At 43.3% G+C, this 15,327-nt stretch overlaps 1 protein-coding gene across 4 annotated transcripts in view; it reads left to right on the top strand.

The window, feature by feature from the left end:
* Positions 1–15,327, top strand: part of PLEKHM3 (pleckstrin homology domain containing M3) — a 178,644-nt gene that overhangs the window by 15,566 nt on the left and 147,751 nt on the right. For 3 of the 4 annotated variants that reach the window (XM_004764266.3, XM_004764267.3, XM_045078666.1), the window contains exon 2: positions 8,161–9,083. In XM_004764266.3, the coding sequence (XP_004764323.1) occupies positions 8,483–9,083 (601 nt within the window). In that variant the 5' untranslated portion in view covers positions 8,161–8,482. Of the gene's footprint in view, positions 1–3,840; positions 5,022–8,160; positions 9,084–15,327 lie in introns of all 4 variants that reach the window. The other variant, XM_013062300.2, reaches the window with a different exon arrangement.

Genomic DNA, 15,327 nt, shown 5'->3' with positions numbered 1-15,327 from the left:
AATAGTTAGTGCCTTTTTTTTTTTAGCATGTCAGACACTATTCTGTGCACTTGGGATACCTTATTGAGCAAAGTGAACGTAAATTCCTGCCCTTGAGTAGCTTGTATTTTATTAGGTAGAAACACTAAACATTAAATAAATAAGTAAATTAAATGGCACTTTAGAAGATGGTAATTGCATAAGAAGAAAGGGTCAAGCCAGGTGATCGAGGTTAACATAAACAGTGACAGGTCATGTTGATAGTATCTACTATTGATATGACCTGATGAGAATGGCACTTCGCCTCTGTGGGTTTTTTTCCCCCCAAAACATACAGCACCAGTCTAATCGTGAGAAAAACATCAAACAAATGCCAGTTGAGGGACAATCTATAAATACCTGGTCAGTATTCCTCAAAATTGTCAAGGTCATCAAAAACAAGTAGTCTGAGAAACTCACAGCCAGGAGGAGGTTAAGGAGATAGGATGACTAAATTCATGAGGTGTCCTGGTTAGAATCCTGGAACAGAAAAAGGATATTAGAAAAAATTAAGGAAATCCCAATAACATATGACTTTTAGTTAATAATAATGTATCAATTCTGGTTCATTAATTGTGACAAATGTGCCATACTAATGTAAAATGTCACATGGTAAAAAACTGGCTGCAGGGTTTGTTGGTACTCACTGTACTATCATTGCAATAATTTTGTAAATATAAAACTTTAAAAATTATAAGTTTGTTTTAAAAAGGCAGAGTAAAGGGAATCAGAAGTCCAGGGTGGAGATGTATGTTACAATTTTAAATAGTATGGTCAAAGTAGGCTGCATTGAAAAGGTGACATGAGCAATCACTTCAGGAGAAAGTTGGCCATGTTGGTTCTGAGGCAATAGCTGATGCAAAGACCCTGAGGTGAGAACATGCCTACAGGTTGGCCAGATGGGAGGGAGGCTTGGGAGTAGGGAGAGTATGAGCTCGTGGAGGAGGGATGGTGGAGCAGATAGAGGTGGCTTTTAGGCCACGGTTAGTCATGTACTGTGTGCCAGGAACCATGCCATTGTCCTATGTAGTTCTCTCAACTCTCTTGAGAGAGAAGTATTATGGGTTTGCTGATTTTGCAAATGAGAAAATGGAAAATAAAAAGGGAAATAACTTGCTGGAGTCCCCTTGCTGGTAATTGGTGGAGCTGTAGTTCCTTCCTTTCTGGACTAGATCTTTGAGGAGACTACTGCCCACAAGAAAATCGGACTCTCTGCTTGTTGTTGTTTTAAGTTGTGGTAAAAAACACATAGATAGCTTATTATCTTAGCCATTTTTTCTGTGAGTCGTGTTAAGCGTATTCACATTTCTGTGAAACAGATCTCCAGAACTTTTTTGTCTTGCAAATCTGAATATCTATACCCCTTAAACACCACCTGCAGACTCCCTGCATAGCAAGGAGACCGATGTGTGACTCGATCCCAGGGCCCTGGGATGAAGACGTGAGCCAAAAGCAGATCAAGACGTGAGCCAAAAGCCCGCTGAGCCACGCAGGGGTCCCATTCCCTTGCTTTTTAAAGGCTGAATACTGTTTTATTGCACAGCTAAATGCCACAGTCTGTTTATCAGCCTGTTTTGTCAGTAAAATTTTATCAGACACAGACAAGCCCATTCATTTCCATTTTGTCTATGGCTGCCTTCTGCACACAACAGCCATAGAGGTGAGGAGTAGCAAACCTAACTGTATGGCACCTAAAGCCAAAGCTATTTACTCCTTACAGAAAATATTTGCTGACTCTTGTTCTCCTGGGGAGACTCTGAAGGATTAAGAGAAATGATGTGGAGGCTGCATTAGAAGGAGGAAGGCAAGAGGCAGGCAGATTTTCTGGTCTTGTGGGAACAGGGCACAGGTGTAGAGGTGGGGCCCTTCCGAAGCTCCTAGCCTAATGGAGGGGGAAAAGGTGGTTTACAAAGTTGACTTGTTCAGTGATGGGTTAGACGTTCAGGGAAATGAGAGACCTGAAACGACTGAGTCCTCAGGAAAGACGTCAGAGAGGAGGGCTGGGACAGATCAGACAGATCAGGGAATGGGGGAGTGCGCCTCCTTCTCAGGAGGCCTTCGCAGCAACACCTGCCTCCCGAGGGTAAGGCAGTGAAAGCAGTTCGAGCTGTGCCTGGCATACAGTAAGAGTTCACTACTTTAGTAATGTAACTTCCACGAGAGCAGGATTTCTGTCTGTTCTGTTCACTGTAGTATCACCTGTGCTTAGAACTCAGTATCTGCTTCAGTAAATATTTATGGAATGAATAAATCACTGTAACTTTCAATAACTCTTTTTAGCTATTTAATTTGTATTATGCAAATACAGGCAAAGAGCTGGACCTCTTTCACTGGTCTGTCAATTCATTTATTACACTAAAGAGTTTTTTTTTTTTTTTTTTTTTTTTTACTGTTAAAGCAGCAACTATCCTTACTATTTATTGCTAGAAACAGCCTTGGGGTAAGTCAGAGGTAATGGCAAAAAAGGAAAAAGAGAAGAAAACAACGTTAATGATCCTAAAGATAGCCACTCAAAAATAATTCATTAACTTACTTAAAAAATACTTACTAAATTGCATCTATGTTCTGGAGGTCCAAGGGTGAGCAAAATAGACACAGTTGCTGCCTAAGAGGGGCTATTGACTTTGGAACTGGTAATTACAAGTGTGAAGTGTGCAACTTACAGATATGCAAGTGCCATGGAAACTTAAATAAGGACATTTAACCAGATAGTGTCCCTGAGGAAGAAACAAGTCCTGATTATTGGTTGCTGGGTGACAAAATACTCCCAAACTTAGTGTCTGAAAACAGTTTATTGCCTCTCACCTTTCTGGGCTACCTAGGCTCATTGGGACAGTTCTCTGTTGGGATCTCCTATGAGTTGCAGTTAGATACTGACTGGGGCTGGAATCCTCTGCAATCTTGACTGGGCTGTCTTCCAAGACGGCTTCTCCACACACATGCCTGATGCCTCCCCGCTGCAGTGTGACCTCTCTTTCTAGCAGACAGCCTTACTTCCTAGATAACAGCTTAGAGCTCCCAGAGACAGGAAGAGGAAGCTGCCAGGCCAGGTAAGGGCTGTACCTCAAATGGGCACAGCATCATTTCTGCCACACTCTATTGAACAAAATATCACAAATCCTGCCCAGATTCAAGGGAGTGGAAAAATAAAGTCAGTTCTGGACGGAGGAATAACAAGATCTCATTGTAGAAAAGCATGTGGCATAGAATTTGTTGTGGCCATCTTTAGAGAATACAACTCTGTCACTTGATGTTAGGTCCAAGGATAATTTGGCATTAGATATATAAAAGAGAGAGAGGGAGGGTAACCCCTCCAGCAAGGAGAACAGCCTTGAGGACAGGACTGGAAGTCAAAAAGGCAAACCTCAGAGTCCCTCGGAAGAACTGAAAGGCCCGTGTGACTGAGTGGATGAAGACAAGGAAGAGTGTCAGGAAAAGGCTGGGTTGCATGGAAAAGAGGAGAAGTTTTTAAGGTATGATTAGAAGGTTAAATGCATCTTTCTATCAGAAAGGAGGGGGAATAGCTGCATAAGGTCCAAACAGAGGCAATGGAAAGCACTAAATAGTGAAAATTAAAATTCCTATAATGGGACATACTGCTTAGCCTAGAGAAGGATTTGGAACGGAGTGGGTGTGGGTCAGGGAAATCTTGCCCCAAATCACGTAGCTCATATGAGACAATTGGGAGTTGAACCCAGAACTAACCCTGGAGCTCAGACGTTTCCACTATATTGCTCACCACATCGCCTATGGAAAGTCATATAATAAACTTGAAAATTCCTTGCTAATAAAAGTAACTTACTCTTTCTAATTTGTTTCTAGCCTTTCAGGCGCATACCTTCTAAATTTCTTAGACTCAACTCAGGACCTGGCCTGCCGGTATGGCCTTGGCTCGCCACTCACCCTCATCTGAGAACCAGGAGTAATGGTCCCTCAGAAGAGTGTGGCTGTCACTGCCCAGGCGTCTAGCATCGTTCTCTTTCACAGAAAAGCCAACAGGCTCCAGAAGACACTGGCCTCATGTTACACAGCTCTGAGCAACAGCCCCTCCAGACTGTTCTGGCTTTCTACCTCAGGGGACCACTGAATTGTGAAGGAACTGGGGCCTTATACAGGGCCTCTAGGTCACTCCAAGGCTCCTGAAGCCCAGCACATAAGGTTTAGACCTGCAGCTCAGAGAGGGAATTAGGACTCAGCCGGCCACTAACCACTAACTCCCAAGAGCCGGTGCCAGGCCATGGCCGTGACCCTCCAGTGCTGCCAGCTCAGGGTGGGGTAAAACAGGAAGTCCTCCTCCCTGCCTGCCCCCTCAGAGTAGTTCTTCCCCAGCCCCCTCCACCCCTGTCAGATGGTCTCCAGATACAGCTGAGGGCTTCTGGGGGCCACGGCACAGCCGAAACCACCCCCACCCATCAGGGCCACCACACACCCACGCCTCAGGTTCCCTGCTTGCAGTCTCTGCTCACTTTAAAACCCTTCTCCTTGGTTCTTGCTCCCTCTTTACCCTGCAGTGCCCCCAACACCTCCAAGCCCAAAACCCCCTTCCAGAGACATCACCGGAGCACCCCAAACTTTCAGATCAGCTCATATGCCCAGCAGCGGCCACCCTTCCCCACCGAGCCTGTCTCAGAGCATGCACTGACTGGGGTGGAGGCCTGCTTTCCCACGCGGAATGCACCCAGGGCTGGGGAGTGCAGGACGGCCTCACAAAGGGGGTGAGATGAACACTGAGCCCACAGAGCCCAGGAGAGGCCTGGCCAAGACAGGACCAAGGCTCCGCCCAGTCCTGATCTGGGCTCCGCATGAAAAGGAGTGGCCAACCCGAGCTGTGCGCTAACCGGGTCTGAACCCCAACACTGTTGCTCAGCAGCTGTGAGTCCACCCCCGATTCCAGCGGTCTGGGCCATGGTACCCAAAGGGCAAGATTTCCTTCATCTGAGGAGGGAGCGGCAGAGAATAAGCTCCAGCCAAGTTCAGCTGTTAGTTGCTTCAAGGAAGGGAAGGTGGGTTCCATTAAAAAGCTGCATAAAATCATCCAGTGTGGTGTCAGACATCACAAGCCTAGGTGTCCCCCCACCCAACCCCGCTGATAATATTTTCCTGACCCATTATAAGGGAGAGTATTAACTTCACAAATTGAAGAGTATTATAGCCAAAATAAACAAAATATTGACCCATTTCCCATACTTCCCCACCCCTGCTGGAGACCCAGGTCCCAATCCCTTTGAAGTAGAGCTGTTATGTCACAGATCCCGGCCATCCTGCGGTGTATGAGGGGCACGGTGAGCCAGGTGTCTGCACAAATGGCTTCTCCTCGAGTCCCTCTGAGGGCTTTCTGCTGCGCTCCTCTTGGGGAATCCTGTCCCTGGTAACCAGTCTGCACCTCCACCTGCAAAGGAAGGACCAACAGCACACCCTGTGCACTGGGCCACCAGGTGGAGGAATGACTTAGACTCAACTCAAAGGGCACTTTTTTTTTTTTTAATAAGGTTTTATTTGTTTATTTGAGAGAGAGAGAGAGCGAGCAAAAGAGTGGGAGAGAGAAGGCATGAGAGGGAAGAGGTCAGAGGAAGAAGAAGAAGAAGGACTTGATCCTGAGACTCCAGGATCGTGACCTAGGCCGAGGCAGTTGCTTAACCAACTGAGCCATCCAGGTGCCCCCAAAGGGCACCTTCTTTTGAAGACTTTCCTAATCCATACAAAAGTGATCATGTGATCTCATAGTCCCTTGGCCTCAATGTCCCCTTCTGTGAAAGGTTGGAGTTGGAGGGATGACTTCAGAGTTCCCTTCCTTGTCTAACAGTAACTGGTTTAGGATGTGTGGGGTAACAGTGTCCCGCAAGCTAGCAGCGATGGCTGTCAGTGGTTATATGCTTCTAACCAGACTATGAGAGCACAAAGAGTAGATTTCGAGACATTTTGATTTAAAATAAGAAAAAAATCACTTTGAAGCATGTACTCTATTATGATTACAGACTGAATTTTAAGCACGGGGTAAGGAAAGGAATATGAGTGATACAGTCTTAGATGAATAACTAACTGCTCTGCACCTTGGTGCCTCTTATATAAAATGGGAAACTTATGTTAAAAAAAAGAAAATTTGATGGAGTGCCTGGGTGACTCAGTGGGTTAAAGCCTCTGCCTTCAGCTCGGGTCATGATCTCAGTGTCCTGGGATCGAGCCCCACATCGGGCTTGCTGCTCAGCAGGGAGCCTGCTTCCTCCTCTCTCTCTGCCTACTTGTGATCTCTGTCTGTCAAATAAATAAATAAATAATTCTTAAAAAAACAAATTTGAGTGATTAAACTTGAAGATCAGTTTGGCTGCATTCAACAATTTACGGATCAGGTGACATCCCATCTAGTAAATAGAAGGCGCTACAAAATGAACTCTTTTATAGGCAGGAGGGGTGGAAGCACGGTCACCTTTCTTTGGGGGAAGGGCAGGGATCTATGAATCAGATTACCTCACTAGTGCTGATCAGGTAATTCTAGATTTACTGGTGAAAGGTCACATTCCCACAAAAGGCTAATAGTACTGAGGCTGAGATTAGGTATAATCTAGATTTGCTGATGTGGGGCTTTGCACAAGTGACTCCATTTTGAGTCTATTATCATCATCATTATTATTATTATCCTTGCTTATACTTTATTATGTTTATTTGAAATTTTGGTAAAGAAAATTTTATGATTTATTATGTATTTCTTTTTCATAGCCTCTGATGTAGAAGATGAAACTAAAAATCCTATGTTTCAAAATTACAGAAGTAGTAAAACCCTATTGCACAATTCAAGAGGCTCAGGGCTTAACTGTAAACACAGGAAAAGAAACCCTGTTTGCAACTATTATAACTGATGTTTATCTCTAAAAGTCAATCAATGCCTACTGCATAAGGGCTAACATAATAAGTATCAAAATATAAAATGTAGACAAGTTCATAGTCATTATCACTTCACAAGAGGTTAACCACAGAGTTCCTGTAAACTGCAAACCTGTTGACACATTTTAAAACGAAGGGCTATATATACTAGTTTAATTTACATATATTAAGCAATGTAGATTGGTACTGTTGATTTAAATGTAATGGTTAATGACCTAAGTGCTAAAAATGATTTTAATGAACCATAAGATCATGCAGTTTTAAACAGAAAAAAGCACATCTGTGAACCTTCGCAGGAACATGCAGAGCTGTTGCTAACTGCCTAATTTTACCTACTTGTAAGTAGTTAAGGGCAAAAAAGCCCCTTGCATAGTTGTTTTGTTGGTTCATTTTTGGGGTGCAAACACAAAGTTGTATGTGACTGTTGAGCACATGGATTGTAATAGGGTGACTGAGAAACTTCATTTGATTTTTATTATAAATTCAAATAGTTGTATATGGCCAGTGCCTACCATATTGGACAGCATCACTGTCAAGGTCTGTGCTAATTAAGCTTGAGCTTGGAGATCTCATCTTTCCCAGAGATAACGAGTTAGTGCTCATGAAGGCTATTTTCTGCCCAACCTTAAGGCTCAACCTGTACTCCTAGACCAATCCTCAAAACATCTGGGAGTTTGGAGCCTGAAGCCTTTCTTTCAAGCTGACTGGAGGAATTCTGAAGTTCAGAAGCATTCATTAGGTATTACATAATCCAAGCCTGGGAAACACAAACACAGTAGCATTAGGGTTTAATAAAAGGGCAGAGCCTCCCTGGGTACTTCCCCCTTGTGCTTTTTAGCCTGACAAATGATCAGCACTTTCAAAGTTTGTGAAAGAACTCATATATTTGTGACTTTTAGACTGAGTATGGTGTAGGCCCAGACACAGAATTCTTAGTCTCTTTGCTTACATTTTAGGTCAGCATATCACAGAGACTTGCCAGGACAATCTTTTCACAACTGCTCTCAAAGGCTTTTCTGTATGAGTAAAAGCTGTTGACCTTAATTCCCTTTATCAAGTGTTCTACCCTGCTCTGTGTAGGTTCTAACACAAAGCGGGTAGTGATGTGTACTCTTGACAATGGAGCTTATGTTTAGGTGTTGCCCACCTCTGGGCATGTCTGCCATTGAAGAGATGTAAAGATGGGGAAATTGCTGGGCAGTTTCGTGTACCATAGAATACAGTGAACCATGTGTCAATGTTGTGCTATTTCTTTTCTTCCAGGAAATCAAGGATTGCATGGCATTGCTTTGACAAGCACTTCCTGTTATCTTTACGGAGATCTCAATGAAGAATAATCTTGAAGGAGCATTTGTCTTCCTGTACTTCTGCTAATGGCCATTAGCTGCTAGCAAATGCTTTTAATAACTGAAAAAACATCGACTATACTTGTGCTCAGCCTGCTCTAGGCAGTCAAATGAAGGTTTCTTTCAGTTGTTTTGGAACTCTATTGCTGAAGCACAGCTCTCTTTGTTGGGTGAATGAGTGTTCATGAAGCCCTTTCCTGAACCAGTGGAGGAGCCTTAGGCTTCGTGAAGCCTGCAACATGGAAGCTTTGGAAGTGGATGATATCAGCCCAGCCTTGGAAGTTACTGAAGATTTCTTTAGTACTTTTGACAGTAAGCTAGAAAAGGCTGTGCAGCAAGCCGAGGTTTATGGGATTCAGGAAGTCCCTGAATTGGTGGGGCACGAGGTACTCACTAACATAACGGACAATGGTGCTATCAGACATGTTGCGTCCTTGGGCAAGGGGGGCCTGCTTTGGGACCACTGTAAGAGCAGGCTCTTAGAAACCAAAGCTCAGAATGTCTTCCCTGCCAAAGAACAGTTTATGGTTCAGAAAGGGACAGCCCCAGATAATCTTTCCTGGATGGAACAAAAGGAAGCATCGACCTTTAATTTTTTCAATGTGTGTCAGCGTCGGAGGGACAGGCCTCGTTCCGTCAATGACTTACTGGATGAGACCTCTACTTTTAAGCCGGGTCATGCTCGGTCAAGGTCAGATGTCACCCAGGTGGACTGGAGGCTAGTCCTCCAAACCATGCCTCTGGAGCAGCAGCCACCGTGTCTCCGGGGCCCTCATTTCGCCAGGCCTGCTTTTCTGTCGTCCTCACCAAATAAGGTCGAAGATGCTCAAGGCAATACTGGTATGTTTTTATCTCTGATGCTGTTGACTGATGGTTGACTTTCTTTTGTCTCTCTTACCTTTACCTCAGGAGTGGCGTACTCTTCAATGTTCCTGTCCGGGTTTGCTTACTTAATAAGCTCCCTCTTCAGTTTGCTTTCACCTTTTACCTGAAGCCTCATTCTTGGTGCCTTCATAAGAAGTGCTGAGTGAAAAGATGACTATGGTTAACTCTCTCTTTCTAACGTTGTATGTTAGAATCTGCATGGGCTCATAATTCATGTAGTATTTGCCTTTGTGCAGAGTTTGACAGTGCTTGTTCACATCAGTAGATGTTCATCTGATCACACACAGGGCATAGCCTTGTGCTGCGATGCGGTTAAAAATGTGTAAAGATCCTATCCCTAACTTAAAGAACTTTTCACTTAAGGCAAGGGGACCAGACACTAACACACACTCAGGAAGGTACCAGGAGTGAGAGGAAATAGACATCAGCTGAAATATTTGTGAGGGAGCTTTTGTTTTACTTCCTACCATTGGAGCTTGTTTCGATGAGCAAGTGACAGTGACTGTGAGAGGACGGAGGAAGGAAGGAAGATACTGTGCTGGGTTGGTTAGGAAAGGCTTACGAGAGTTTATGGAGTTTCAGCTGGCCCATGAAAGACACGAAGATGCAGAAAGGGGTTCGCGGTCGAGGACACTGGGTCAAGAGTACAGTGGGAACCGAGTGAAGAGAGGAGAGGTGCAGGGGGAGCAGGGGGTCCCATGGAGGCTAGTAGGACAAGGTGGGAGAGGTTGGTTCAGACCTTGTGCTGTGGGGCCCTCCATTTCTTTTTTCCCCTCATGCTTCATGCACATACATATGTACATGAATTCTGTGAGGTGTGACAAACCATCTCGTCATTTCTCCGAGCGTTTTCTTTTAGATACCTTAAATATTTAATAATATTACTATTGTTAATTAAATTTGAAACTCATCGGGGCGCCTGGGTGGCTCAGTCGGTTAAGCGTTAGCCTTTGGCTCAGGTCGTGAACTCTGGATCCTGGGATCAACCCCGCATTAGACTCCTTGCTCAGCTGGGGGTCTGCTTCTCCCTCCCCCCCCTGCTTCTCCCCCTACTCAGGCATACTCTCTCTCTCTCATTCCTCAAATAAGTAAATAAAATCTTAAAAATAAATAAATAAATAAATAAATTTGAAAATCATCCATAACAATCAAAGAGACACTACCAATCACTCCTACTTTTCTCTGCCATACTCTCTTTTATAAAAGGGCCTCACAGTAAGTATTTCTTAAGTTGGCCTTCCTGAAGTGTGCTTTCTCATGAATGGCTTTGTTAGTGGGAAGTAAGCCATTCATTCCCTCCCTCACTCTGATTTGTGATCAGCTGTTTACGGTCTTCCACCGATCACTGAGAAAGGGACTGTTTCTTGTTTTATCCTCAGTACCTAATATGGTGCTCTGAACATAGTTTCTGCTCAAAAAAATTGTTTAAAATGTGCAATGAATGTAATTCTGATAAGCTGATAGATTAACAACAATAACTTCTTTAGGCAGTTTGCGTCTTTCTAGAAGAAAACCCCACCCTCTTTTCCCTCCACCCTCGTGCCATCATCTAACATTTCACACCTTGCACATCCCCTCTGTGGAGCTCTTTAGCAGCAGTGAAAAATGAAGATTTGCTTTCATCTCAAAGGCTGCCCTGCACTATCCTTGTGATAAGAGAAAATCAAACAGATATGGCTTATAAAGTGGCCTCTCCCATTGGCAGAATGTTGCTCTGGCCTTGGAGGAGTATCCAGATACCTCGCAAACTCCTGGGTTGCCTAGGGACAGTTAGGATTCCCTTTTGTGGAAGAATCTGACTGCTGCTTGGTGAGCACGAAGCCTGGTGTGATAATTGGGCTTTGCCCTTTCGTCTTTCTGAAGTTGGCAATCATTTGAAGTAATTCTGAAGTCATTTTGCATCACTCCTCAACTCTTCCTCATTCCCTGATAGTGTTTCTTTAAAGAAAATGATTGCTTTGGATTTGAAGATCATTTCTTCCCTAGCTTCTTGCTTGGGATATATGAGAGCAGAGTATATCAGACTAGGAGCCTACTTGTCACTCTCAGAACCAACACCTGAGCACGAGTGTGTTGTCCTCGGAGTGAAAGAGCCCAGTTCTGGTAGGAGGAGGAGAAAATGGTGCAGTAACAGTGGGCACTGACTAATTTTGAGTTTCTTACAAGGAGCAGCTTATTTAATTCATACAATGCTCCTGCAGTATGGATATTTTTACTGACCCCATTTTGAGGGTGGTGAAACACAGAGATGGTGAGGCACAGAGAGCTTAGGTAATGTGCTTAGAGTCCCATAGCTGGTGTGGGGTGGATCCTTGATTTGATCGTGGGCAGCCTCTCTCCAGAGTCCATGCTCTTAACCACTAAGCTGGAGCTGTACCCTTACATTGGAAGCCAGTAGTTCTCGGTCTCCAGAACCCTCTGCTTTGAAAGCCTTATTAGCAGTCAGGCCTGTGGATGTAGAAGATGGGAAGTGGTGTGGAAGAGAAACCCGGATGATGATCACAGAACTAAAATTAATCCCTCAGGAGATCACCAGCGAGGAAGGACCAAGAAGGACAAAGCGCCCTAGCTAAACAAGGACTCGTTTTTGCATTTAACAAATTCACTAAAGTACATGGACATTGCAGAACTGGCCACAGTGCTTTAGGGGACCAGCGAGTCCACGGAAGGAAGACTGTAACTTTCCCTTCATACCCTTGAACACTGACTATACAGAAGAGCTTAAGTGAGGTGACCCCATGGATTTGTAACTATGGAAAGACGACTTTGGGGTTTTGTTTGATCTTTGGCTATCTTTTTCGGTCTTACTTAGAAGCCTATGGATGGATGTATTCTAGAAATCTTATTGCCTCAGGCACTGACAGACCCAGGACAGGCTTCTTCCAAGGGAATATTGCCACTGCTAAGTAGATAAAGGTTATGGTCAGTGGGTCTACCAGGTTGATGGATTGTGGCTTGAATCCAACCCAGCTAAGACTGTGCAGTATCTGAGCAAGGGATAGTAATGTTGAAAAGGTCAGGTCATAAATCACTGGGAAGCACGAGATCTAAGGCAAGATGGAAACAGAGGCGGCCGCCCCAACTTTATTGAAGTATAATTTGTAAAGTTGGAAGACATTATTTAAAGTGTATGTTAGAATGATTTGATATACCTGTACTTTGTAGAAGGAGTTCCCTGTCTAGTTAGTTAGCATGTCCTTCACTTCACATCAGAGGCAGTTATTTCTAAACATTCTCAGGACAGGTAGTGGACACAAAGCTTCCTCATGGTCAGCTCCTTTCCTTACTGCCATGCCCTGGGCAGCCTGTATCAAGGTATGACAGGAAACTAGGCTTGGGGGACAGTCCTAGTTCTCCCACCAGGATGTATCATTGCTAGTCCTAGCACCAGTCTTAGTTCTGTACAGACATACTCTCAGATCAATATCTGTAGTTAACCCTTTCCCCTTTATATGATATCATCCTGTTCTTATTCAATGAATAATAATACAGCCACCATAGGTGGCAGCAAATTTCCCATGAGATCGGAAGACAGGGTCCTAACATCTTAGAATTATAATCCAAATGTAAATATGAATTAAGGTACGAACATAGAAAGTCATATGAACATGCGGATGCTAGATATGTTATCAGTATGAAAGATAGATCACACATACACACAGACTTAGACCTATAAACATATACACATGGTAGAGGAAGGTGAGGGGTGTGTGGAAAGAACAGTCAGTTAAGACGCACTGTGTAGGTTTGGAAAAATCACTTGTCTGTTGGTTTTGATTAAAAACCTAGAGAAGCAGGTTAAATTGTCTCTAAGACCCTCCCAAATCTAAAATTATATCATTTTAAGATGTATTTGAACTGACTCTGACCGTGGTTGTATAGGAGCTAATTAACTATAGTCAGATTGGTAAATCATGGAAATATGTATATGGTCGAAATTATTTAACACAGAAGAACTTCTGTGTGCCTTGTAACTAACTCTACTTTTGGATGAACTGCTGTGGTTGCAATTTTTAAAATCTTTTTTTTAAGAGATCCTTTGCGTTAACTATGGAGCTCTGAAACTCAACACACTGCCAGAGTCTGACTTCCTTTTCCCCCCTGACTGTGTTCACATTTTCATCTGCTTGGCAAGGGCAGTGGTCAGCTGGGTTTTTGTGTCAGTTGGTCTCACTCTCTGGTGACCTGGTACCATTTCTATCCCTGTATCTTCTTGTTCTAAGTACTTTAGGAGAAGGTCTCAAGCAGAGATTTTCTTTAGAGCTGGAAAGACCCTGGCAGTATGATTTTTTTTTTTATCTTGAGTTTTATGTTACTCTGTTTCCATTCCCTTTTTCCCCATCTTTCACTTAAAAAAAAAAAAAAAGGCGAAGTTTGGGACTTACACTAAAATGACTGCTTTTTCAATTAGGATGTTTCTCAAAAGCCTTGGAGTCAGTAGAGGTGGGAATATTCCTATGGGCTTAGAACAAGTGAGGTCACCAGGACATGGTCTCTTGCTGAATTTATGATTCATCCTTCAACAAGATTAGTCGGTACAAAGAATTTGCTAAAATAGGTCACAGAAAGTTCTTTTTATATGGTGTATAGTTTCCACTGGTTACATTATTAAATGTTGGCCTGTGGCAGCTATTAGAAACCCAACATGCCTTATCGACAGCCCATACCCTAATTCTAACATTTCTGTGATTGCTCTGTTAATATGGCTTATCTCTCTTGGCTAAAGAGAACTGTAGTCACTAATTTCACAAACTGCTGGAGTTACCTTCTTTTTTTTTTTTTTTTTTTTAAGATTTTATTTATTCATTTGACAGACAGAGATCACAAGTAGGCAGAGAGGCAGGCAGAGAGAGAGAGAGGGAGAAGCAGGCTCCCCGCTGAGCAGAGAGTCCGATGCGGGGCCCGATCTCAGGACCCCGGGACCATGACCTGAGCCCAAGGCAGAGGCCCAACCCACTGAGCCACCCAGGCGCCCCTGGAGTTATCTTCTTAAAACACAAATCTGTTCACACTATTCTGTTCTCAAAAATGAATAATGGTTCCCCATTCTTTACAAAATCAAGTGTAAATTTTATAAAGCATGCAGGTGTCTTCCCAGCCTTATCACTAGCACCTTCTCTCACCCCACCTATGTGCCATGTTTGAACGTGCCGTGTCGTTTGAAGCTCCTGAGCCTTTGCTCAGGTTTTCTTCTCTTCCAGATTACCTTCCTTGCCACTATTATCTTTCAAGGATTGATCCAAATGCCATGTCCTCCCTGAGACCTTTCTATATTTTTTTTCACAGCACATTTAATTCTGCTGTGAATGATAGGTAATTGCTTGTATATCCATCTCCCACATTAGGGGTTTTTTGATGCCAAAAACTGTATCATAGAAAACTTTGTTTTGTACCAAGTATGATCATAGGTGAAGTGTCTGGTTAAATTTTATGTGTTGGGCGCTCAGAACAACAGGACAGTACTGTTTTGTTCTGTTTGTTTTCCAAAACAGAAATGGCTTCTCTTGTTCTGTTTGTTTTCCAAAACAGAAATGGCTTCTCTTGCCTTAACTTCAGTTGAATGAAGTTTGTTAATACTATCAGTAAGAGCTATCATTAAATGAGAGTTAACTTGACACTCAGGCCTGTGCTACGTGTGTGTGTTATCTTATTTAATATTCATAATAGTTTAATATGATAGATGATCTTGTTCTGATTTTACAAATGAGGAAACTGAGTCTTAAGGAAGTTGACCTCACCCAGGGCCATGCAGTAGTATGTGGTGGGGCCAGGATTCCGAGCCAGGCCTGACATTAGAGGCCACGCGTAATCACTCAATAATGCTGTCTCTCAAGCCCGAGGAAGTTTAGGTCATTCTTTCCACCACAAATAAACATGGTATGATCTAGATTCCAGGTTTGGAAGTTAGAGTTCTACTCTCAACTTGTACACTTTGTGGTATAATCTTGGCCAAGTCATTTTGCTTCCTGGAATTTCTTTCTAAATCTGTTAAGTTAGTTAAGAATATTTTCAGAAGCAGTTAACTAGCATACCCACCTAAAAGTGGCATAAATAATAAGGCCATTTATCATCTTCCATTCTCTTCCATCTCATAGGTAGCTGTGGAGCACTTAGTGAATATCAGGCACTCTTTGCAAAAAACACTTAAGAGGTCGAAATGTAGGAGGTCCCAGGGTCATCAAAGATCCAGGTACTTTCC

This window comes from Mustela putorius, unplaced genomic scaffold (genome assembly GCF_011764305.1).
Source record: "Mustela putorius furo isolate JIRA1106 unplaced genomic scaffold, ASM1176430v1.1 tig00000275_pilon_pilon_pilon, whole genome shotgun sequence".
Classification (NCBI taxonomy): Eukaryota; Metazoa; Chordata; class Mammalia; order Carnivora; family Mustelidae; genus Mustela; species Mustela putorius.
The sequence above is the reverse complement of the archived record's forward strand: the minus strand, read 5'-3'. Positions and strand labels throughout refer to the sequence as shown.